The following is a 26,464-nucleotide window of genomic DNA, read 5'->3' on the forward strand; positions in this document are numbered from 1 at the left end:
GCTTTGCAAGGGCTGTGGAGGTTTGACATCGCACCGCAGGGATTTCTCAGCTGCTCACAAGCTCTCAAAAATTACAGACCAGCATGTAAGAAACCTGGCGTTCATTTCAGTCCCTTCTGTACGCAGACAGCAATCTACCAGAGGCAGACAGGTGGGAGGGCCAGTGATGTCAGCTGCTGTTACCCGGATCGCTGTCAGTGAAGTACTACTTGTTGCAATGTGAGCACTGATCTCATTGCAGTCTCCCCTAACTCTTGCGTTACGTGCTCGCTTTCAACCCCTTATGTTTTAGGCAGGATCTGTCAGAATTGCACTGTGATGTTTTGAAGCCTGTTGTTTGGGGTTTTATCCTCAAAGCTCCCTTCTCCTTCGAGAAAAGCGTGCTTCTGCTACTGCATGCTGTTGGACAGGCTTGCTTTGTAAGAATAAACTCTACGTTTTCCCATGCTGACAGAGGCAAACTTCTTTTGTACGTTGTGCTTTAAAAAAAAATAGGGGAGGGGGTAGACTTGAAGCTAGACTGCTTTTGCACAAGGGCGTTTGAAAGAAGCGTTTTGTTTGGCTGCTAGACTGACATGATCCAATTTTGTCGGGAACACAAGGGCTGCCCAGCATCTTTTGCATTCGGGAAGGAGAATCGGCCTCTCCCTTTCCTTTCTGAGCTTCTTCAGATGTTTTGTTATGCTAAACAGTGCAAAGAATGACACTTTCTCTGTGGTGCTGTTTAAATTCACCGTTTTGTTTGGGCTTGTTGGGAAAATTTTTTCTCAAATAGGCTTGCTCGATTATCTTTATTCCAAAAAGAGACAGAGGAGAGTCTTTAGCTTTCTTTATTTGAATAAAAGGAGTCTACCAGGGGCACTTCCCTGTAGGGTCTCTCAGTTTATCCCTATCTCCTGACCGTATGGTCCCTTCCCTTTCCTCACTGGTTGAAGTACTTGGAGGTTACAGGCTTCACATGTGGGACCCCTCTTCGTATCATGCATCACATGTGGAATTAACCAACTTTATGCCGCCCAGGGTGGAAAAGTGAATATTAATTAGCCTATTAAGCCTGTGCAGTGAGTCTGAAGTTCATAAGTTCATGTTGTCTGTTGGCCTTTGTAGCTGAAGCCTGATTTGGTGAGATTTTACAAAGAAAGTGCAAGTGGAGAGGGTTTTGTGAAGCTCTGCACAACTTGTCTGCAAGGACACCTCGATCACAAGCCTCTTTTGTCTCAGTCTCAGCTGTAATTTATTCTTCCTAGCCTGTGCAAGACGAGGAAGTTAATAATGGGATTTACGCGTTGCCTGGCTAAAAGGATGTCCCTTTTCCCTTGATATGGAAGCAAGGCCTTGGCCTTACAGTTCACAGGAGTTGGTGTAGCTTTGTCACATCCAAGTAGTGAGAAACTGGATTCATTGGTATTGTGCACTCTGCAGTTGGCCTTATTTAAGGACACTTGGCAAAGTGTGCTGTTGCTGATGTTTTACAGTTGTTCAGTGATTGCCAATATTCTGCCTAAACCTGCAGTTCAAAACAACAATTTTTGCTATTTCTTTTCAAGATTCTTCTCCTTTAAGTTTTACTCCTTCACCTGAAAGATCATTACTGAAGAACTTCCCAATATCTCCATCTCTTTGTAATGTGTCTGTAGCTGCCAGTTTTCTCCTTTTATCGCTGTGTGTGTGCCATAAAAATATTACATACCCCTTTGCATTTGTTCCAGGAGTTTCCTTATACTCTATTTGCCTTACTTAGATTGCCAGGTGGAGAAAGTGTTTAACATCTTAGGAAGAACCTGACATCTTGCAGAATGCCTCTTATTTTTTTCCAGATGAAATCAGTCAGTATGACTGCAGGGAGTGTTATGTGTTCGTGAGCTCTGAGATGCCTGGAAAACTGGTCTTGCTTCTGTCTTCTGTTTCCCAGCAACCTGCTGATTATGTCTTAGACTGCTGCTGTTTGGTTTTTTTTTGTTATATGTACAGGCTTAAGCTCTGTATTGACTCTCACTTGCTGAATTTGATGCTGTCAGTTGAAGCTTCCCCTGCCTAGAGTGTGGTTTAGGGGGGAAAAAAACAAACCCTGTGCTGTCTGGGTAAGGTCATAGTAACATTTTAGTGTAAGCAGTAAGTGCTGCTGCAGTCTTGCCTTCTGTTTGGGATGCTCCTGCACATCTTCACTAATTCAGGGGGTTAAATAAACTGAGAACTGTTCCCCCAGGTTCTTTTTATTCTTTTTTTTTTTTTAATTTATTCTGCCTTAGCTGTTTGCCAGCTTTACTCCCTCCACGTGGCTTGCTGAAGGTTTGAGTAAGTAACTTTGTGAAGCAGAAGTTAATATGAATGTCTGAAAAAAAAAGTGCAATAGTTCTGAACTGCCTTCATTCTGTAATTAGGCTTTAACTGTCACGGTAATGGAGCCTAGAGTGTTTCCTGCAGTCTCTGAAGCAATTTAGTGTTGGCTCTGGACAGAGTTAATGGTATCACTTAATCAGTCTGGAAATGTAAGTAGTGAGGCCAGCACAGTTCCTTTCTGTGGGGAAAGGTATGTAGCTAACAGGAACAAAACTCCTGCTCAGGAGCAGTTCCTAGCTGGTGCTCAGTATCCCTGAATCTGTTTGCCTCCTCTTTGAGGATGCTCATTGTCCTCCTGATCAGACTCTGTGAGAGGAGAGGTGCAGGTTGGGTGGTGGGGAAGGTGTGCTGGTACAGTAAAGGGGGAAAAAGCACCACAGAGTACTGAAGCACTGACATTTCCTAAATCTGTGCCTATTGGTTTCAGGGTTTGGGAGTGCATCTGTCCATATTCATAGACAAATAAAAAAGTCCTGTGGGAGCTGTTGAAGGATGTTGTCTCTTATCTTAGCTGGGGAAGTTCACGATCTGCAAACGCCAGAAACAAGGAGGATCTACTGGTAAAATGGCACAGTGTGTTTGCTTTGATTTTTAATTTCTTTCCCAGGCATCTTCATTTAGCTCCTGATAAAGACAGGATGCTGAGCCAGGCAGATTTGAGTTGCTTTTCTTTTTTTTTTTTTTTAAGGGTTAAGAGCTGTGCTGGAAAACCTTAAGTTATTTTTATGTGCCAGTATTTTAATTGGAGCATAATTTTTCTAAGTAATAAAACCTGACATTCTTATGCTGCCCTTACATAATGCTGTTCAAAATCATGTAATTAAGATCACTTGTTAGTATCTAGCTCTGCATGGAGGTACAGACATTAAAATACTAGTTGTCTGTGTAATCAAATTTCTCAATACTGTAGCATGCTGCTTCTATTAGAGCTTAAAGATTTGACTGATCTTGTCTAGGATAATTTGTTACTGTATGGCTCCTGATATTCCTGCACATGAAGCTGCCAAGCATAAATACCTGCAGCCATTTTTTTCTAATGGCAGTTTTATTGCTGTGCTCCGTTCATTTACTATGAACAGTTTCTCTACAAAAATTACATTAAATCGGGGCTGTCCCCATGAACATCTCATGGTGTTGTGAACCTCTCATTATTGGAATTGATGAGGCACTTCATCAAGCAAGAGAGCACGGTTTATTCACAAAGCAGTTTCCTTGTTTCACTTCCATTGTTTCACCTGCCTGTCCTTCTGTCCTGTGAGTTCTTGTATATACTGAGCTTGCTACAAATACTTGGTTTCATCAATTGATGCCTGTACATTTTTCCCACCTTGTTCAGATCCAATGGCAAGGGTCTGGTACCTGTGAGCTCTTCCACACCCACACACCCTTCTGTGGCATCCACGTCTGATGCAGATTTCATATGTGTTAATAATTAGCATATAGTAGTAATTGCCTACATGATAATTACCTGGGCTAGCTGTTTTGGAAGTTGTCTTTTTAGATGCTTTTAGAGTTCTTGAGTTGGTTCTGTGTGTGTGTGTGTTCCCCCTGCTCTGATTTCTTACTGGTGTGTGTGCTTTTGTACTTCCCATTCATTCTTCAGTGAAGAATGGACAAATTGGAGTTGTGTAACCTTTATTTGTATATACATTTTTGATACCATCTCAGTCTGACTAGAATCAGCACTTAGGCAGTCAGCTGCATCTTTTCCTGTTCAGGATCTCGTTTTAGAGTACGTGTCCCTGAGCTTGTCCTGTCCTGTTGATGCATTTTGTGCATCTGGTCTCTAGGGTTCTCATCCTTTCCTCCCCCAAGTATTTGTGATTATGTACTCCTGGCTTGGTTATGTTCCAGGACACTAATGAGCCAGCAGGGAATAAAAGGAAGAAACATATCTTGGCTGTAGTTGTATGTCTTGTGAAAGCAAGATGGATTTAACTAAGTGTTGGAAAAACAGAGCACTCAACACTTTGCACTGGCACACATCTAGCTATTGCTCAAAGCAAGAGGAAACTCTCGAGTTGATTTTCTCTTCAAATGTGGCGTATCTATGAAGGCCTTTCCAGGTTTCTTGACTGTCTAGCCATAGTAAAGACAGCTCTGTTACTTGTGATCTTTCAGTTGAACTCTTCCTGCTGCGTGGCTTGTGGCTGAAGCCTATACCTGTGTCTGGTTTGCCCAGTGCTCTCCTGCTGCATCGTGTATCCTGTGCTGGTTAGTGTGCAGTGAAAACAGTGTATGGAATGGGACAGAGTGGCATTGATTACAAATACAGTATAGTTTCATCCTGAGAATAGAGAGCCAAGAATAATTTTGTAGGTAAGGGGAATGGGGCTTATTTGTAGTGACTTTTACTACAAATGGCTGATGATCCCCAGCACAAGCTGCTGAGTCCTGTCTTGTGTTCTGCTTCTTTGTGCAGCAAATGGTAATGACAGTTTAAGTAATGGTAATATCAGAGTGCATCTTAGAGGAAATACCTCATTGCTCTGTAGTAAATAGTTCTGTGGGCCTTTCAGTTTTCTAGGTGTACTGAAAAGTTCAGAAAGCAAATCATAAACACTAAATATCACTTTTGATTTGCGTACAAATGTCATTTCTCTTGTTGCATGCTTTGTGTTCTGATTTAATTGCCCTGAAGTTAATTCCATGGTGCATATGTGTCTTGGCCTGAGAGGTTTGCAGTGCAGTCAAGAAGTAAGGTATTCCAGGAGGAATCACCTGCAATTAAAGAGCTGATAATCTATAGCAGCTTATTTTGAGAGTACACAGCTGTAAATAAGAGAAAGTTGGATGCATGATTCCCAGTATAGGCAGAAGTTCATTTGTAAGGGTCTGAAATGACTCTTTGGGAAGTAGTGACCTGAATGAAGAGTCTTGTTCTCTTCCCTGACATTCCAGCTTTTATCTGTGAAATTGTTGCTTTCCCAGGAGCTTGGAGCACTCTTGATAATGCTGATGTGTGAGCACTGATTTCTAAACCTGCAGCTGAATTTCTGGACTTTAAGTATTCGCTTAAACATTCAAATAAGTGGAGCTGGTGGTGCTGAGGGTTGTTCTGTCCTGGTGTGTCACTGCTTGTTCTCTCCTCTGTCTTACTTGTTCTCCCGTTCTTGTTACAGGACTAGATGCAGAGTTATCCTACGTGAGGAACGATGTTGTTAATCATTATGCGTTGTCCTTCAATCTCTTAATTCCCAGCGAGACCAACAATCTTCACTTCAGTTGGCATGCTAAATCCAAGGTAAGCAGGCAAAACTTCAGTGTTCCAGTCTGTGTGATCTGTGTTGCTCAGTGAACACCTGCTGTTATAACTGGCTTTTTCTTCGCAGAAAATAATATATGGTAGGTGCGAGAAATACACGTACTGTTTTAGCTACTTACTTTTTCATTTATTTGATTGCAGAAAATACAAATACATGTTGAAACTGTCTCCTCTTGGGAGATTAAGCACTTCTTTTGAAACATATTGTATTTATTCAGAATAAATGGACAAGCTGCTGTCTGTGTAATCTCTGCTGGTTGCAGACTGAACACGCAGAAGCAGCAGTCATGAACCAAGGCTTCAGCCTCTGGAAATCAAATGTAGAACAATTGTATTTTAGAGTTTCCTAGAGGTGTATTCCTGGAGATGAGGAGAATCTATAAAACTAGCATCTAGTCTGTTATTACTGACCCTCAATTAAATGGAAGGGGTTTTTTATTTCCATTTAATTACCATTGCTGGAGCACGCAGCAACAGCTGTCATAAAGACTGCATATGCTTTTACATTTTGAAGACTTTCCAGTTACTTAATTTATTTTTGTAGGTGAAACAATCTGTTTAGTCTCTGACGGACTTTTTTTCTTAATCTGAGCAATGGTTATTCTTTTTTCTTAAATGGGAAAGGCTGAAATAAAAACAGTAATGTTTAATAACTTCACCAATGCAGTTTCTAAAGATTCCATCTGCCAGCATTCTTCCCTCTGGTGTAGCTTCTTACAGGATATGAATTTTGACCCACAAAATTTGTGTGTAATGCCTTTCTGCTTCATACTGTGTTCCCTTTTCCCAGACAGATCAGTCACTTGCCATTTGAACAGGACCCTCGGGGGAGTTTCCTCATTGCTCCAGCTTCAGCTAGGAGCTGTGTGCTTTGCTGTCCCTGCCCTGAGCCTCCTTGTCTGTGAATTTGGAGTAGGATTTTTTTTTAATTCAATCACAGAGTAGTTGATATTGGAAGGGACCTCTGAAGTTCCTCTGGTGCCACCTCTGCTCAATCAGGGCCACCCAGAGTACTGTGCCCGGGACCATATTCAGAAGCTTTTGAGGATCAAGAGGGAGACACCCCCACTCCTTCCTTGTCACCCCAACCTCTCTGCCCAACCTGTGTCAGTGCTACGTCACCATGTAGCACAGAAGTGTTTCCTGGTGTTCCAGTTTGTGCTCTGTGCCTTTTGTGCTGCCACTGGGTACTGCAGAGGAGAGCTTATCTCTGTTCTCATTGTGTACTTCCTGCAGGTATTTATGGACAAAGAAGATATCCCCCTGAGCCTCTTATCTAGGCTGAGGAACCTTGTCTTCCTCAGTCTCTGCTTACAGGAGATGTGCCCCAGGCCCTTCAGCACGTTAGTGACCCTGTGTTGGACTCTTTCCAGTGTGTCCAGGTCTCTCCTGTACTGTGAGGCTCAGAACAAGACATGGTACTCCAGATGCAGTATCACTAGCGCTGAACTGAGCGTGGAAAGGTCACATTTTTTTCCTTTGACCCGCTGGCAGTAATTTGCCTCACACAGCCAAGAATACCATCAACCTTTCTAGCAGCAAGGGCATGCTGCTGATTCATGTTTGCCTTGGTAACCAGGATTCTTAGGTCCTTTCATTCCAGGCTGCTTCCCAGATGGGTGTCCCCAGAATGCCTTGGTGCCTGGGGTTGTTACACTTCCCTTCCTTCCTTCCTCTTCCTCCCCTCTTCTCCCCCAAAATAAGGGCTTTTATTTATTCTTATTTATGAAACACTATGTAGCATTTCTTACTGCTTTAAAGATTTCTTACATGTTTTCAATCTCCCAACTGTTGTTACAGGTTGAGTATAAACTGGGATTTCAGGTAGATAATCCCATGGCTATGGCTCTGCCCCAGGCCAACATCTCTTTACAAGGAGAAGTTCCTCGCACCCTCTCAGGTAAATGGATAACCCCACACCTCCTGTAGAGCTAGTACTGTCAGTACTAGCTTTATAACCTTTCTCTGTTGAACATTGTATGCTTACTTACAACATTGCTGAAGAGTATTATAAATTGTGACTGCTAGTGTGAGAGTAATGTCTTTCCCTTCATTTAGTGGAGGATAGAGATCTTTGAAAGGAAACATGACATTTTCTGTGTTTATAGATGCACATGCTTTAAAGTCCATGCCTTTTAATTTTGCTAGCCTACAGAGATATAATCCCAGGATGTATGGGAGCTGTTAACATGTGACTGTGTTTATGGTAACTTTAAAACTGAGAAAACTATTCTGAGTATGTACTAGGTCTTCTGTAGAATTCTTACTAGAAACAGTGTTTGTTTTGGGAAGTGTGCAAATGATCATGGCTCCTTGCTGATTCAGTGACAGCTCCTCACTGCCTTGCGCTCTGTGGGAATAAAGTATTTATTTTGCTGTTGGCTTTCCTCCACTTCTTTATGGAGGCAGAGACCAGGGAATCAGACTTGTTGTGTCTGCTCTGCTGGCATCAATAATTCTGGAAATAAATACTGTCAGATTAGTCCAAGCTTTGATTGCAGTCAGACTTGCACATACCGAAATATTCAAACTTAATAATTGTGGAAGAAGCAACTTCCGTAGTGTCTGAAAAAGCAGTGAGGAAAAGGAATTTTCTGGCTTTGTGCGATGAGAGTTTTCCATTGTGAGAGCAATTCAGCTCCAAAATCAGTGGCTGGGTAGTGGTCATCTACCCACAGGTAGGTGGAAATTGTAATATGACAAATAATTACATTTATTTAGAACTATACCCTTCAGGCTTTTGGCCTCAGAAATCACAAGGCACAGATACTTCAATAGTATTAATAGCAAGTTCTTTCAAAAATACATGTGAAAAACATTGCCTATGAAGTTCCCTTCTATATATATGTCTATAGTAATCTTTTACCATGATGTCTGAGCTGTGCTCAGATGTAATTGTACTGCCTATTTGTTGTCTGTTTGCAGTGTTTCGTGTTGAACTCTCCTGCACTGGCAGACTCGACTCCGAGGTCACAATATTGATGCAGCTCAACTTGACAATAAACTCATCCAAAAACATCACAGTTCTAAATTTCAAACGAAGGAAAATGTGCTACAAAAGTAAGGCACTGTTTCAAAAACCCAGCAGCTTTTAGCATTCATGCAGGGTAGATGAATGATAAAGGATGCGAGTAGAAATCCACAAGAGTGAATTATGGAGGGAATAGTAAGAGTTTGGCTTCCAGACAAAAAATGCTTGGTAGAACCATAAGGTGATGAATGAATTTCTCAAGTGTTGTGTTGCCTGAGTCCTCTGGATGTCCAAGGATGCACTTATACAAACTGTGCATGAAGGTGTTGCTTTTCAGCACGTCACACTGATACTCATGCTCCTTGGCATTTGTGTTTTGAGAAAACTATTCTTAATTCAGAACATATCTCTTTCTAGTTTAAGTGGAGGTCTTTCTGATAATACTTTAAGGATAGAAATTTTCCCACTTTATGATTTCTTAGGTGGTTTCAAGTGATCTAAGTGGGGGAACTCTAAAACTGCTTATACATTCATACCTTACGGAGCTGCTGTATGAGGAGAGGGGGTTTCCATAAGCATTACATTGTTATCAGGGTGTGTGAAGTAGAGCCACTTCCTAAAAGACTCAGAAGTAATTCTTAAAAAGATCACGTTTCTGTGGGTTCATAATTGTCAGTAGCTTTTTTTTTTTTTTGAAAGTTGTGAGTTGAGTGGTGTGGAGCATCTGGGGATTTCTAATTTAATTTAGTGCATAAGGTAGCACTATGTGGGAACTTGCTAGTGGTTTTGCTCAAGGCATTCCTAATATGTTCTTGGAAGGTTCAGAAAAGAAGCAAAATTCTCAGATCTTTTTTTTTCCCCTTGCTTTTCTTTTTGCAAAGTTGATCAGACTGTAGTAGCTCCCTAAGGAGTCAGCAGGGTACTGTGCTGGGGAGGAGGTGGCTGTCTGTTTGCAGCTGGGAGTGGGAATGAGGATGTGGGTCTGGGTCTTTGCAGTCACAGAAATCCATTAGATTGCCTCAGGTGTTATGTGGAACTTCAGTGAAGTTCATCTGAAGTGATCTCTGCAGCCTACTTCCCTTTGATTTGCACTTTCCATGATTAGAGTGACCAATAATAAGCTTAATGAAGAATTAGCCCCTTCCTGAAGGACCATTTTCACACAGGAAGCCAAGCATGTCCATGTAGCTTTTGTTCTTTCTTTTTTTAATAAATATTTAAATAGACATTTCCTTTGTTGTCCTTCAGTTTTAAAACACTCGTGTTTGCAGCATCAGCTGAGAAGGCAAAGTGCTTGGGGCTGCATCCCTTAGCTTCTTCCTATATAAGTTGTGTTAGATTCTGAGTAGCATCCAGTGAACGTTCAATGAATCATGTAATTATTATCCTGTAGGAGCTGATTCTGTGGGGTTCTTGTTTAGTGTACATACGTACAGTTACTCTGTTCCTGTCTTTTCTACTCTGCTGCTTTGCATTTTCTTGGACAAGCAGAAGGGTAAGTAGATCCAAGGGGTTCAAACATAGCCTCAATGGACATACATGTCAGTGGTGAAATACCTGACCCATGTGTTTTGAAGCAGTGTAATTCTTTGTTAATTACTGCTATATAGTGGTTAGGCATTTTTAAATGGAAATCTACAAATGACTGTAGTCATTAAGTCAGCTTGTCTGTTTGGAAAAGCAGATTTGTTTTCCATGAAATGAGGCAATTGATTTCCTTTGAAGGACTGCAGTAATACATGTTTACCAAGCTTAATGGCTTTCTCTCATCTGTTTAGAGCTTGAACCAGAAGTAAAATCTCCTATGTCTGACAAAAATAGCAGCAAGGCTATCTGTAAGTAATCTTGAATGTATCACTTACTCTGAGTGTAAACAGAATAAAAACTGGGGGATTTTCTTTGTTTCTACAGCTTCCCCTATGAAAACAATCCCCCAAGTTGTTTCTACTAAACTCGGTATTTTAGTGGGATTTTTGGTGGTCATTTTATCTGGGAATAGGTTCTAGTGAAAAGGAAAACTATACCCTTACAACAACTTTTTTTGTTGTTGTGATTCAGTTGTCTTTGGGAATCTATTTTTTGATCAATCAGCTGACATCAGGACCTGTGTGGTTTGCTGTTTTGACTTCTATTCATTCATTTTTGATAATGAGTCCACTCTCATTCCCCTTCAGTCTGGAACTATAATTGATTGACTGTGCTCATTCTGTGGCACCTGAAACATAAACACCTCTGCCCAAAGTGCTCTGGGAAGCAGTGGGTAGTTGCTCACTTTTCCTTTCTCTACACAATCTCTTCCTGGGCCATTGTTACCCACAATACATGATTTTAAATTGAAAGTGGTTGGGGTTACTCAGGAACACTACTGATTGAATATGCCTTCTGCTTTTGTCCCTTGGGCTTGTGTTGCTGCTCAGCAAGGTAGGAACCATAGTTCCCTGTAGTTGAGGGGACTCCATTGTCTGTCTCTGTACCAGCCCCCTTCTCCTGCTGGACCTTAGTAGTGGGGATGTTTGGGATAAGTGTGGTAGCAGTTCTGTCATCCTGCTGTGTCTGCTTGCTGGGGACAAGTAGAATATCTGTGCTTGCGTTTTTTTGAGACCAATTCAGAAGCTTTTCACCTTTGTATTTCAGTTGATCCTGTAAATGCAGCTCCCACCACTTCTACCCGTGTGTTTTATATCAGCGTTGGTGTGTGCTGTGCTGTTATATTCCTGGTGGCAATAATACTAGCTGTCTTGCATCTCCACAGTATGAAAAGGATAGAGTTGGACGACAGGTATGTATTCAGGATTTCAAGGGCTTTTCTGGATGTATTTATGCAGGCTTCTAGGATTTCTTGCCTCAAATATAAGCTTTCTGTAGTAGTTTTGTGGTTCCTGCTAAGCTGCAACAGCATCTAGTAGGTAGTTGTGCTACGTGCTGTACTGCTGTAAGGCAGCAGTTGCAGGTTATGGTGTGGAGGCTTTTGTGAGAAGAACTGTGTAGGACACACTGGGAAGATTTGGACAGAATCAGATCTACAGTGTTTGTTTGATGCCAGAAGTTTGGCATTTAAACGTGCTGAGAATTCATTTTTTACTGTCTCTACAGGGATTGAATTTCAGCTTTCTCTGTTTTGGTTGATTTACCAATGTTCACTTTGATCTTAGGGTAAAGTCTGGGAATTACAGGTGTTTGGTTACAAAGCTGAAAACATCTTGTATTTTTCGATTCAATTAAACCAAATTGGTACATATGAGAGAAGACTTTGTAACGCAAGCTCGGGGGCAATACAGTTGACACCCATCTTCTTTTAAATGCATTGAGTGGGGAATGAACACCAAGAAGTATACTGAAGCTATCTCAGAGGCTATTTGAACAAGCTACATCAGATGCTACTGTGCAGGAGCTGGGAGTTTTGAAGTTTAATTCTTTGGAAAAGCAGTCAGGCATGTAGGTGGTTTCCCTCTTCAAAAGGATATTTTGAATGGTTTTTGTTCCTGCATACAGCCTCTCAGGGCATCTGTCCAAGGCAGAGGACAGCTGCCTCCTTGCTTTTCTTTCAGCACTCTGCTACTCCTGTGCTTCCAGATCACTTGGATTTTTGGGGGTTAGCTTTACTAGGGTAGCAATGGAACCTGAAGAGTTTTCCTTGGTGCTAGATCATCTAACCAAATGACCTGTAGCTTTCCTCAATTCATTTGTTCCTAAATTGTCTTTTGAAGATTTTTAAGTAATAGAGAATGTTGAAAGATGCACAGCTTTGTTTGCTTCATAAAACAGAAGCATTAAATTTAGTATGTGTAAATATATCCCTCTTGAGAGGTTTTGAGAGGTTGTGCCTCAGTCTAGCAATGTGATCTAATATCCTTTTCTTCCACTGTATTAGACTTGATTTTTGCAGCATGAGTAAGAGCCAGCAAGTTCCCTGCAAAGTGATATTTCAGTGCCTGGCTGCGAAACTGCTCCAGTGTTTTAATTTCACCTTAGAGTTACACACTAGTAATATATATGATCAGTGACTCCCTGATGGAGCAGTGAGCCCAGGAACGCATAGGAGAGGAAACAGCTTTGATTTTGTTTTGAATAACAAGCTCAAAATGTTTCTGCAAAAGGGTTCTGAATCAAAGGTGATAACATCGTGTGGGTTAACGGCCTCCCAGGAGCAAAAGAAGATAAACCTGCTGCTATTGCCTTTCATTTCAAAAGGCAGAGCTAAACAAAAATGGACAGCTGAGTTTATGGGCTGTGTGTGGACTATTTGAGAACATTTGCTCTGAACTTTCAATACAATGCTTACATACCTCCTATCAAAGGCTCTTGAAAAAGTGCCAGAGAAAGTTGGCATGGCTTAACAGCAGGATAATGGGTGTAGTTAAAAGCAAGAATCAGACCTTAAAAAGCTGCGATTGCATGTGAGTGAGAAGACAAAGATAATAAATACAGACAAGTTAAACCTAAAAATACAATGAAGCCGACCAAAAAAGATGTTTTACAGATTTGCCACAGGCACAAAACAGTTCGTTTTTTCAGACTTGCCAGCAGCTAGAAGTCATCCGGAGAAGTTTGTCTGGCTGGTAGGTGATCAGATTACAAAAGGAGCTTTCAAGGAAGGTAAAGCCATAGGAGAATACAGGACTCAAGTTGTTTATCACCATTGGCTGTGATGGCTGTGCCAGAACACTTCTTCCTGGGGGACTTGCTGGAGAGAGAATCACAATGGGGAGCTTTGAAGGCATAGCTCAAATGGGAACTTATTATCACTCATTTTAGCTAGCACCAGAGAATATTCTTTCAAAAACTGTGAGGAAGTTAAGGTGGAGTAGCTGGACTGTGAGCTGTGGCTTTTTTCTTTGTGCAGAAAAGAAAATGTTGAAATTCTTTAGCTGGAAAACAGGGAGTGCTGGAGTAACTTAAGGAAAAACAAAAATCATGTCAGCTACAAGTTTCTGGATGACAGTAAGCCTGATATTTTCTACTGAGAATTAGTTAATGCTAGGAAACAGGAAAAGAAAACCCAAAGCATTAGTAGGTGCAAGTGTGATTATGGTTTAAAATAAGACACTTCTTACCCATTTTACCCTAGAAGAAAGGAAAAGGAAGTCCTGCTTCACAGACATAACATCCTTGAGGGCATCAGCACATATATCCAAAAAGTCCTATAGCATTGGTGCTCAGTAGCCGTCCCAAACGCAAATGTTAATTATTCTGCAAGAGAGGCCATTACGACTGCAGTAGCTTCTTTGATAGTATTTTGTCCTGTGGATAAGACAGGAAACATCTTAATACGTATTAAATTGAACCCTGTGTGCAGCTATGGGCCTTCCACTGCCAAAGAATTTCACTGTAGGGCTTGTGGGAAGAGGAAGGAAGGATGGTCAGTGAGAAATGACAAAGCAGGCTTGATGTTTTGATCTGCAAGGAGAGCTGAGGCAGATAAGTTGGTGTAGGGTGAACTGCAGAACAATGTTTTGATGTTTGTTCCAGCACAGGAATCAGAGAGCATCAAATAAATAGGAAGCACCATATACTTAACCTTTTCTTGCAGTCTGATAGGCATCACTAGTGCCTATCTGCTGCTGTGTGAGGGATCTGTGCCTCTGGCCCAGAGCATTTCTTGCAAACTCTTGTAAATCAGCATTGCTTCTCAGTGAGATGTTGGCACCAAGTAGACATACAAGTCTTCTCTGGAATATAATGGTTTTGTTGTTTGTGGCATGGGAGATGGCTTTTGCAGTAAATGTTTTGTATGTCCGTTTTTCAAAGGTTGGTGAAGCAAACAAAAATGGACAATCTGCATCAAAATCAAGAATCATTCACTGTCAAAGGACAAAGATATTTGAGTTACTCAAAAGTTTTAACTTTGAAACATTACTTCTGAAATTAGTTCATTAGCACGCAGTCATGTTCCTGTCTAATTTTGTTTTTAAAACAGCATTAGTGACAGCAGTAGCTCGCAAGGTTTATCTCAGCCTTCCACGCAGACGACGCAGTACTTGAGAGCTGATACACCAAACAATGCAACACCAGTAACCAGTAAGTGTTAATCTAATTACAGACTCTTACCACAGACTGCCTTGAACACAGCTGGAGTGTTAGTAGTAGGGGTCACACTGATTCTGCATTAAGGAAGACAGAAAAGCAGGAATAATCTCCTGGCTGTGTCAGTTTCTCTTTTGAATTTGTGTGATGTATGGTTTTATCCACCCTTATCATTCACAGTCGAGATTGAGGACTCCATATGGTCTGGGATGCTGGAGTCATCTCATGAGCATCATTCCATTTTGTTCAGTGGGATGCTTTCCCTGCATATAGATCTGTCAGCCAAAAAGGCTGCACCAGCATCTGCAAGCATCTGTTTATTAACCCTGGGAAGAAGCTCTCTTCTGCAGCACCCAGTTCTGCTTATCAAGCAGAAGAAAGTGCAGAGCTGGAAGGGGTAACAGTAAGTGGAGGGGTCTGCCTAGCCCTATCTTGATTGATCTCTGCTGTGAGAGACCAATATCAATGCCTGATGGGATTTTATTTTTGCCCACAGAGGAAGTAACAGGGGCAAAAAAGCTTTGCAAGGGCAGTACATTCATGCTTTCTTTTAAATAGCTTTTCTTGAAATATGTATACACATTAAGAAGGAGATGGGAGGCAGTGAATTAAAAAGAAGGGTCAAGTGACAGTGCTTTATGTGCTCTGCAATAGATCAATCTAGGAGCTGATACTAGCTACATTCTGTGTTAATTTGGTAATTCTTAAAAGTATTTGTTATCTACAGAGTGTTTACTCCTACAGTTATCAGCTTTAGTGAAGGACTATCCCATGCTGCATAATGCTATTGAAGGGACCTTTCCTGCATTCAGGGTTTAAAGATAAGTAAGACTTGGGCAGTGCTTGGTGTGCAGTTCCCTGGCAATTGAAGTCTGCACTAACTGTGAGCATTTGCCTTTTCCCTTGTGCTGGCACTTAGGCAGCTGGACTGCTAACCGAGTCAAGGAGCAGAGCCAGCCAAAAACTGATTTTCTTCTTTAGTAAATTGTTCTTTGGTTGGCTTGGATCTCTGAATGGCTGTGTAGCCTAGCAAAATGAGCACGAGTTTTGGTGCTTAAGGTGGCAGATGAATCTACGTGACTGAACGCTGGAAGAAAGCAGGACTCAGCCCAGACAAGGTTGGCTCAAAGTACTGCTCTAAAAGATCTCAAGTGAGATCTGTGTTAAAAAGTGAGAGGAAAAATAGAGGAGCCTGGCAGAGGAATGAACACGTTCTTTGTTAATCTCAATTAGTTGTTTTTCTGAATGGAGTAGGAATTGCCAAGCTTTTCAAGAAAGTGTCTCCTTTTGTCATCTGCTGCCAGTGATTCTTTTTTTCTGTAATGCACGTGTATTAGTAACCCAAAGAGACTTTTGTCAGCAATCTAATCAGAAGAAATATCAATGTCTGTCCTTTAATACAGTGCAGTATTTATCCTTTAGAGCCAGCTAGTTGGTAATTAATGACTTGATCATTTTTTTTTTTAAGCAAGCAGTAAGACCCAAAAGTCTCTTCTGTTTTCTTCTGGCTGCACTTAGTGTTGATACTAACCATCCCAGTCAGTGGTGGAGCACTGTATGAGTATTGTAACTAATGTTCAGCCCTAGTGTCTTTCCCAGTGTCCTCCCCAGGTGTGGGAGCAGGTGCCTACTGAGGATTGAACTCCTGCAGCTTTGGGAAAGTCTTGGCTTTCTTCTAAATTAAATGAGCATCTCCCTAAGCAAAAGAGATTGTCATCTGAGTTCATTTCTTTTGGAAGAAACTGCCTGGAAACTTTATATGGTAAAAAAAAATATCTATTAAAAACTTATTTTCCACAGAGTTTGGCAGAGACCGTAACATGTAAATAATTTTTAAGTTGTTTTTCCTGGTTACTGTGCCATCTGCCCCTCTTTTCACCCACTAACTTTTTTATGTACTGCTTATCCCAAATCACAGTGTGGTGTCAGCCTCGCGTTGGCCCTCTAAGTGATGTCTTGTGGTTAGTTTGCTCCTAAAGTTCATTGAAGAGCCTCTTGCAAAAGACTTGCCATGAAGGTGGCCATGCCTGTAGTGACAATGGAGCTCTTCACCTAGATGAGGCTGGAAGCAGCTGTACCTCCGTGGCACTCATTGGCTCGCTGTGTTCAGTCTGTATTGCTTCAGAATGCCTTTTTGGGGTGAGGGTTGGATACTGCCAGAAACATGGGGAACAGTGAAACTGAACATAAGAAGAAAAAAGTTTGGATGCAGGAAATAAACAGAACAGTTAGACCTTCCATGGTCAAATTAACATTGTTTTCAGTGTTAACGTAAAAGTGACTCTCAAACTTTTTCTAGTAATTCAGGGTCTTGCTACAAAAACACTCAGGCCTTTTTGAGTATGTTGGTGTATCTAGCTAGATGTCTCATGCCCAGAAGAGGGCACTGATGATTCTGGTTGTGCTCCTGATGCTGTACTGGGTAAGGCATTTTCCTGACTCTAGCAAGTCTTCAGCAGTCCCTAACCTCAGTTTTTATTTCCCTGTTGAGAGGGAAGTGCAGTGCTATGTTAATTGGCTTCGGTATGCCAGAAATAGCTTTATTTACTTGGTGTTAATAATGAGTCTTGGTTGTACAACATTGTATGGATTTGTGTGGTTACTACATTTTATGTGGCTTCTCTTGTGCATTTTTTTGTTCTTTAATACTGTACATAATCTTCCTAAGTACACACTGCTTGCATGTCTTTGTACCTGTAGGTGGTGCTGAGGTGAAGCAATGTGCTTGTGGCCTTATTATAAGGGTATTTATATTGGTTTGTTTGGCTCTGCTGGCTCCTCAGGTTATCCTACATTACGGATAGAGAAGAATGATCTTAAAAGTGTCACTCTCATGGAAGCAAAAGCTAAAGTGAAAGATATAGCCATCTCCAGGGAGAGGATAACCCTAAAAGATGTACTCCAAGAAGGTATTTACTGCACTCGGGATGCTTGTTGGTTACAATATGGTGTTTATATATATGTATATATTATTTTTCTTGCAAGATTTTTCTGAAATTAATCATGGGTGATGTTGCTGATCTTCTATGGAGGTAAAAAATGATGTTCACATTGGGGGTGTGGGGAAGCAATTCTAAAATGAACATGGGAGCTTCTAATTATGCAGCGTAAATAGTTGTCTGTGTTAATAATCTGGAAGTTTGAAAAAGGAAAAAATAAGGTGAGGTGGTTAAGGAGTGAGGTAATCAGCTGAGGCTTTAAGAGGCGAAGTAACTCAACTGCAAATTTATCGCAGGAGCGCTTCACTTAAGAGGGGGAAGTGCCTCTGTCATCTAAATCCAGTTGCTTTCCATTTGATAGCTAATATGGAAACTATAACAGATGCAAAATTAACAATTCTGCTACAAAAAAATTAAACTGCAATTTCTTTTGTCAATTTCATTTTGGAAGTATTCATTTACAACCATAATTGTTTTCTACAGTCAATATCAAGGAAGAACAGATCCCTCCTCTGGATCTGCTCTGACAGTTTTCATCCTTCTTTTAAAGATCATCTAGCCCAACTCGCCTGCAATGATCAGGGACACCTACAGCTGTATCAGGCTGCTCAGAGCCCCATTCAGTCAGACCTTGAATGTCTTCAAGGATGGGGCATCCACTACCTCACTAGGCAGCCTGTTCCAGTGCCTCTTAAACCTCTCCTCTTTTAACACCAAGTCCTTTCCAGGAGGGCTGTGCTCCATCCTTACGCCTCCCAGCTTGTACTGATAGAGGAAATTGCCACAGTGCAGATGCAGATCTTGTGCTTGGATTTACTGAAATTAATAAGGATCACCTGGGCCCACTGCTCAGCCTGTCTAGGTGTCTCCAAATGGTGACCCATCCCTCAGGCATCGCACAGCTTGGCATCATCCCTGAACTGCTGAGGGTGCTTGTGATCCCACTGCTGATGTCATTGATGATGATGATAAAGTGCACCTCTCCCAGTACTGACCCCTAAGGGACACCACTTGTCACTGATCTCCATCCAAGCACTGAGCCACTGACCACTGCTCTCTGGGTGTGACATCATAACCAGTCTCTTGTACATCAAACTGTCCTCCCATCAATCCATATCTTTACAGTTTGGAGAGAAGGACATTATGGGGACTGTGTCAAAGGCATTACAGAAGTCCAGATAGATGTCAGTGGATCTTTGTGTGTCCACAGATGCAGTTATGCAATCATAAAAAGTGACAAGGCTGGTCAAGTAGGACCTACCCTTGGTGAAGCCATGCTGGTTATTCCATATCACCTTCTTTTCTTCCATGTGTCTTAGCTTCCAGGAGGGTCTGCTTCATGATCTTCCCTGGTGCTGAGGTGATACTAGCAGGTCTGTAGTTCCCTGAGTCATCCTTTCTGCCCTTTTTTAAAATGGGAGCTATATTGCCTTTTTCCCCATATCTGGGGTTGCCCTAAACCAAGTACAGCACTTTTCACTTGACCTTGTTCAACCTCATTAAGTTCTTGTGGGCCAACTTTTCAAGCTCGTCCAGATCCCTTTGTATGGCATCCCATCCTTTGGTTGTACCAACTGCATCACTCAGCACATCAGCAAACTTGCTGAGAGTGTACTCAGTCCCATTATCCAGGTCACTGATAAAGGTATTGAAGACTGTGCTTCTTTATACTGTCTCTTGCCTGCAGTGGTAATGTTCAGAGCCGTTCGGTGGCTGTGATCTCACAGCTATCTCACAGAGTTTACATGCAGTCTCATGATAGACAATAAAAATATCACACTCACCTGTCTAAATACATAGGAATCAGATGAGTCAAACTTCATACTGGGATATGTGCAGCTGTTCAGCATAGTTCTTTTTCTTGATTTAATTTCATTAAAATATGTGAGTGGAAAAATTTGGAAGCCAGAAAACAAAGTAAAACCAAAATTAATCTTTGAAGCAAGAGTCACGGTTTTTTATAATGTGCTACTGTATTCTTGAACTGTACCATGAAGGTACTGTTTTGTTGAATGTTTTAAATGTACACATTAGTAGAACAAGTTTATCTGAGGAATATTATACCTTGACTGTGTGCGAAAAAGATGGAGCCAGAAGTTTTAGCAGAGGCTGTGAACTGTATCAGACAAACCAGTCATCAGTGTTGATGCTTAGATTGCCTAGGTTCTGTTGCTGTTGTTGATTCACTCTTGCTTTTTGCTTGTGTATTTTCCCCTGAAGTGAACTTCTGCTTTCAGTCTTTGCTACACATAGCTCTGAATCCAACTCCTGCTGCTGTAGAGGTGATTGAGTTATTTAGTAGTTTATCAGTACTCTTGTTGATTCTCTGGGGCATTCAGAGCTTAAGCTTTATCCTTTATTACTCCTAACTTTCTGCTCTGGCAGATTTATTTTAAGGTAGCGGGTTTTTATGGGTATTTAATTCTATCAGCATTGTCAGTGTGTTTTAAGCACGTGCTTACTAATTTTATGTTCTCTTCCCAGGCACATTTGGGCGCATTTTCCATGGCATTCTAATAGAGGAAAAAGATCCCAGTAAAGAAAAACAGGTTTTTGTGAAAACTGTTAAAGGTACGTTTACCTGAAGGACTTAATTATGTCCAGTTGTTTGAACTGTGTTTTGTGCTGAGCACATCTAATCTGTCTTTAAAAACAATGAAGAAGAACCCTCTCAAAACATGCAAAAGAAAACTACTGAAGAATTGAAAGCTATTTGGGTGCTGCTGTTAGCCAGCAAACAGAACAGAAACGTATGGAGGAACAATGTACTTGTTCACCAGTGCCTACAGTTACTGTAAGGTTTATTCTAGATACTACTGCTATTTTTTTCATTTTTCAACTCCTTTAATTCTGCAATAATTTCAACTTGTTTTATTTATTCTTGCCTGGGCAGTAATTTTTAAAATATACTCATTTAAAAGAGGGAAGTAGGAATTTGTAAAGCTGCTGAAGGTTCTTGAATCTTTCTGGTTCTCATTTTTCTATACCTTGTTGAAGAGAACTTCAAGAGTACATAAAAAAGCTTAAAGAAGGGACTTTTTGGTGTTTCTCAAGCAGTCATGTATATATGTGTATGTACAGTTCCGTGTGTACATGGAGTGAAATATATCATAAAAATGAGTTCAGCTTGGAAGCTGTTTGGAAGAAGATCAATACTCATTTAAAATAGAGGAATTTAAGATCAACCTGATTTGGAATGATTGTAGCTAAAAAGCATCCCTACTTTGAACACGTCCCATGGTCGTCTGAGGTGGATGTTGTTGCATTCCTTAGTGGCACGTAATTCTTGATGTAGGCCTAGCCAGGGTGCTGTGCTTTGCCAGTGAAGATAGGTCTGTGCCAGGTACTGTAACTGCTGCTCCAAGATGTATTGGGCCTTTTTTTTTTTAGGGTGCCAGTTAGTCTCATAACAACAAGACACTATTTATTGAGTGCCTCTGAGGTGGTGAACTCGGGCACTTTGACAACTGTATGCTTAACTTGATAGCGTAGAAATAAGACAACATCTGCAAAAGCATGTCTTAGTTGAGCTGCTTCCCAGCACCTGTCTGCTCTTCAAGAAACATTTCTCCCTTGAAATAGCTTAGGTACAGTCTGTATTTGGCACAGTCCGTGTCCTGCTTTCTCCTAATGGTTTGCTTTGCAGTGAAAGGTTTGCTAGCTGCAGCTCCATACTGCACCATAGTATTAACGGAGTAATGCTATTTGCATAATTGCTGCTGTTAGAGGATTTCTTAGCTTTAAAAAGTGTCTATGTACACAAGAGTTTATAATAGATTCTGTTGGTATTTGTCTGTGAAATAGTACTGGTTTGGGTAGCAGGATGTTGCTAGGAAAGTAACTAATAAACATCCCCTCTTCTCCTTGCAGCAGTGCATTTGTAGAGCCAATATGAAGCAGTTTCCTCTTTGTACCTTGGCTGTGATGGCTGTGTGTGCAGCTGGGTCGTGTACTAAGTTAAGAATTTGATCTGCTAGAAAAAAAAAAGCCAACTAAGTACAAAAATTCTCTTAATCTGAATTTTCCTTGATCTACTTTGTCCTGTGGCCACACACACTTCCCTGTTTTGGCACAAACACAAAGTAGGGTTGAACCACAAAAGAGAAATAGGTGTGAGAACTACTGAAGTGTCTCTGTTGCTGGAGGCGAAAAAGGAGCCTGAGGGTCATGGAAAAGACATGAGGAAAAATAAGTCTTTGTAGCTAAGTTACCTCAGCAAAGCATGTGCTGTATCTTATTTTTTTCCCTATGATGTGCTCAGATGTTGGTAGTGTCCAGTGATACTCTCAATTACAAAAATAAAAAAAAAAGAATTAGTGAAGGGGTTCAGACATTCTGAAAAATAGGAACTGGAATTCTTTCAACAGGTGTCGTGGGGAAGAAAGCACAAAGAGTAAATAATCATTAACCTTCCGGAGAGAAAGGACATCTTTCTTATCAGGACCAGAGCTTAAGACGTTGCATTGACTAACTTGATGTTGGTGTAGTTGCTGCAGAAGCAACCCTCTGGAAGAATAGTACCTGGACAGGTCAGATAGAATTGGTACATTTGTTTTCAAACGAGAACTTCTCTCATTTATTTTCTAAGAACAAGCTTCCAGTAATAAGGGAGAAAAGATTTTATTAATGGGGCTAGACTACTGTCTATGATATTATAATATCCACCATGAGAAAATTTCATTCTAAGACTAATGGAGCTTTGTCTTCTCATTTTTATACTGAATTATTTGACTGTCAGCAAGAAAAGGCTTAAAAGTTGCCCTGCTGATACAGTGCCTGTACAGGAACATTAGAAACAATTCGAGTGTCTAACTTGCAGGAAAACCTTTACTGTATTTAAGCTTTGGCTAGAGGCATTCTTAGTTGGTATAGTTATCAACTATGTCACTGGATGTATCCTGTCAACCCCATTATGAAGACCACTGTACTGGCCCACAAGAGGCTTATGACTGGGTGTTACCCATAGAAACCATATTAGATGTAGCAACTTTGCACAATGTGAAGTGAGAAAGCTATAGTGCGTAAGTGATCATCCTCTGGGTATGTCCAAAAATGTCCAGCAAACAGTATGCTGGTGACTGGAAGGCCTCTTTGAGCCCTGGGTAGCTCATGTGTTGGCTTTTAAAAGACCAGTCATTTAAATGGATGTAAGGACTGTTGCTCTACTTCATTTTGAGAGACATCACAGAATTTGTCACAGTGTTAGGACTGCAATTTGGGAAGGCTTCTTTTATTTGAAAGCTCAGCATGGTATCTGCTGTGAGGATACAGTGTGAAGGTAAAGTTAATCCCCAAGTGTCAGATGCTCACTCCAGATCCCTTCCAAAATGTTTTTTTTTCCTTCTCTCATCCAACTGTAGCTGCTCCAAAGAAAAGTTGTAACATGCCTTGGATAGTGACAAAGCTTCTACCTGCATGTTCATGAAATACAGTAATTTATGTCTTTATTTTCTAAATGATATATAATCTATCATTTGAGAGCATGTCTGGATGCATGAATCTTTCCTTATGAAGAGTGCTCTGTGCCAAAAAAAAAAACTTAAAAGGAACAACAACAAAAAAAAAGGTATCGGTTGGCAAAATTCGGAGCGACTTTCTGGAAGCTCTAATAACAGTGGCAGTATGAAGGCTGCACGCCCAGGGAAAGAGGTGTTGTTTTTCTTCTTTATACCTTCTCTAGATCCTTCATGTAGATCGTGCAGTTTTCTGGTTACGGTTCAGAGTTTCTCTGCTTGTTAATTTCCCAGTCGTTATTATGAAAGCGTCAGCTTTATTCACGTTCACACTTATTTTTGGATAATTTGCTTCCCTTTATTTTCCATAATTGACTTTCATGAAGAATAAGGATTTATATCCTTATCAGTAAGAAGGAGGATACGTGGCTGTACTGTTTTTGGGCAGTCAGAATCTGTGGTACAGTGTGACTTCAATAGGTTCTTTGTGAGGAACGTGAGACACTTAACTGCCACCTGATTTCTCACCATGTTTCTTGCTTTGCAACAGAATTGTTTTACGTAGTAGTAATGCTTCAGTTTCTTTTCTGATGGATGTTTTCCAACCACTCTAAACTTTAGGAAGTGTCTTGGGTGGGCTGTTTATCAGAGCTGGAATTATATTTCTTGCCTGTAATTGTCAGATCTCTTCTGCCTTTGCAGTGATGAGAAATAGACTTTTTTGGAAATCTTTAGAGCTTTGTACCCCCAGAGAAGGAGCACAGTTACGTATTCTGGTTTGAGTACATTGTTTAATGGTGCTTTTCCTGCGAAGGAGAAAAATCCTTGGGGAACAAATGGAATTGTATTTTTCCAGGAATACATGAGGTGAATTTGAGCAGTACAAGAACCCTGACTCAGATTCTGGCCAAGATACATTTTTAACAATCTTTCTGTTTGAGATAACCTGGCTACTTCCATTTCATTTTCTGACCACTTAACATTTTTCTTCTGTACAAGAAAGGAATCTTTGAAAACAGTCCACCCGTGAAAAGCCCTGGAAACAAAGGCACAGTAGAGGTGAAGATTAACTCTTAGGACTCCTCTTTTTACTAACTTCTGCAAAGTTTTTAGTTTTGTTCATGTTGTTATAGGTTACTAAAGGATTCCTTTTAAGCAGCATTGGCTAATTAGAACATTACACTGTTGGTTGGCTTTTATTTCTATTTATTGTCAATCTAGCTCAGAGTGGCTGTTCAAAGAACGCCCCATGTACTTAGTGTAGGTCATGATGGAAGCTTTGGAAATAACTTGGTGAATTCAGCTAGTGCATCTTGGGACCACAGCTGGCTTCAGAGCATTTGTACTACGCAAGACTTCTCTGGTATGAGTCAAAACAGAACAGCAGTGCAAGTTTGTGCTGCGTTGTAGGTACAAGGGAACCCACTAGCTGTTAAGTTGCATGTTGAAGTCATTCTGACTGAGCTGTCCATAGCATACAGGTCTTTTTCTGCTCCTACTCACTTGACGTCTGTTTTGGCCTATTTGTGACCTGAGTACAAGTTGGTGATCTCTGGGGCTTCTTTATTACATTTAGGGGATGTGAGAAAGTTCCTGAGAACACGGACTGTGCAAAGTAGAAAAACAAAAGGTGTAGATGAGATGTGTGTTAAATAAGGTTAATAAATTAATAAAATTAAAAGATTTCTTCTACTGCACGAACTGTATACAACCTTGAGTGCATGCAGTGATTCCCAGTGTGCCATTTCTAAACTGTGTTGACTTTACAAGTGGTTCATTTATTAAACTTTACAAGGTCATGCCTTAAACATGTTAAACATGCATGCAAATATCTTCTTAAAATGAAAGGTATTTAACCTCCCAAAGTCAGGGTACAGGGTCCTATTTCTTGAGAAGAAAATAAAACCAAAAAAAGTCAAGAAAAATTCTGCTTCTACTCTGGGTTTTCTTACCTTTTTCATAAAGGAAGGAAGTTTGAATTTAAAGAATTAAGGAAAAATAGCAAATTCTTGTAAGTTGATGTAAGAATGCACTGTGTGTCATTCAGTCCTAGTTCAATAGAATGTATATGAGAGACCTTATCTATGTACAGTCTGCATTTTAAAGGAGTTTAGTGGCAGGTGATGTCTAAAGTTCTGTACTTCTTAGTTGAAATACCCACCATTTTATGTTTTTAAAGGGAAAAAAAACCAACAAAACAACTTATCATAATCCAGAATATGCTTTCCTTTGCACTGAGTTAAAACCACTATTTGTTTTTGCTGCCTGCTGCCCTTAGCAGTTGATAGGCACTCAAACATTAGTTATCTTCCTATCCCATTCTGTTTCCCATTTATTTTTACTTTCACATCTGAAGTTGAGTAGATCACTGAACAGAGAGCCATTGATTTATTGCTGTTTGCTGCTGCAACTCTAGGTTCTTCTGTTACATAGGCAAAAAGCACCATCCCCAAATCAAGATTCTCTGTTCCTTTATGTTCAGACATAGCTCTCCAGAAACATGTTTGTCAGAAGCTTAGATTTTATTGCTGCAGTGATTTGTGCAGCTACTTCTTATAGCAGTGCTGACAGAAACTGCCCATAGTAGGCTGTGGAAAGGCTCTGGAATAACTTGTTTGAATTTTGAAATCTTTGGCTGTGTAGCTTTTAAGATTCTGCTTTATTTTCTTGCTACTTAAAGTAATTTATTTTAATGACAAAGGGTCATTTTAAAGCCTGAAGTCATAATACACTTTGCTAATTCGTGATTCTGGAAGATGTGACCTATAATGTTGTTCTTGTAAGTCATCCAGCTAATCAGGTAACCACTGCAATATTCAAGTAATTGCTGCTTTTTCATCTCTGGTAGGTAATTTGAGGTGTGGAGTGAGTCTTTCCTGATGTGCTACCACCCAGGGAATGTTGGATATGATGCTCAGCAATTGATAGAGTGCCTGGTCTCATAATGAGCAAGTTGGAGCAATTTTAGTGTCATCTCAGAACTCCTCTTGAATATGACAGGTGTTTTGTGTCACAATGTTGATCTCTAGAGGTCTCTTCCAGCCCCTACAATTATGTGATTAATACCTCTTAAGAGTGCTGGTAAATGAGGATTTAAAACAGTTTTGTAGATGAACTTCTGTAAATGGGTAAAAATCCAATAGTTGCTCTCTGGCCATGAACCAGGAAGGGCCTCAGCAGATCCAGCACTTGCCAGAGATTAGTCTCATAGATAGCAGTGGTAGTGCCAAGAGCCCCATTGTGCCTGGCTATCTACAAATAACATAATATATTGAAATAAACTTGCAGCTGTATCAAAGCTTCCAGAAATCCTCGTCTGTTCTTGCTCTGTGCCCCAAGGTAGACCTCCACAGTCATTGCCTTGTAACAGCAAGGGGAAAAGCACCTTCCTACATCTGTCTTAAAGTTTGCAGACTTGCCTTCCAAAAAATAACTGAGCCCTTTTGGTCTTAACTGAAGATCTAGAATCACT

The 26,464-nt window shown here is 40.6% G+C and overlaps 1 protein-coding gene across 1 annotated transcript in view; it reads left to right on the top strand.

Annotated features, from left to right (window-relative positions):
• The window catches only part of RYK (receptor like tyrosine kinase), a 50,054-nt gene that overhangs the window by 9,498 nt on the left and 14,092 nt on the right, over positions 1-26,464 (top strand). The window contains exons 2-9 of the mRNA XM_065748586.1: positions 5,463-5,584; positions 7,406-7,505; positions 8,531-8,665; positions 10,355-10,411; positions 11,211-11,355; positions 14,494-14,594; positions 17,384-17,509; positions 20,024-20,110. Of these exons, the coding sequence (XP_065604658.1) occupies positions 5,463-5,584; positions 7,406-7,505; positions 8,531-8,665; positions 10,355-10,411; positions 11,211-11,355; positions 14,494-14,594; positions 17,384-17,509; positions 20,024-20,110 (873 nt within the window). The remainder of the gene's footprint in view (positions 1-5,462; positions 5,585-7,405; positions 7,506-8,530; positions 8,666-10,354; positions 10,412-11,210; positions 11,356-14,493; positions 14,595-17,383; positions 17,510-20,023; positions 20,111-26,464) is intronic.

Source organism: Cyrtonyx montezumae, unplaced genomic scaffold (genome assembly GCF_038088225.1).
Source record: "Cyrtonyx montezumae isolate F1298 unplaced genomic scaffold, pur_monq_1.0 scaffold_5, whole genome shotgun sequence".
Classification (NCBI taxonomy): Eukaryota; Metazoa; Chordata; class Aves; order Galliformes; family Odontophoridae; genus Cyrtonyx; species Cyrtonyx montezumae.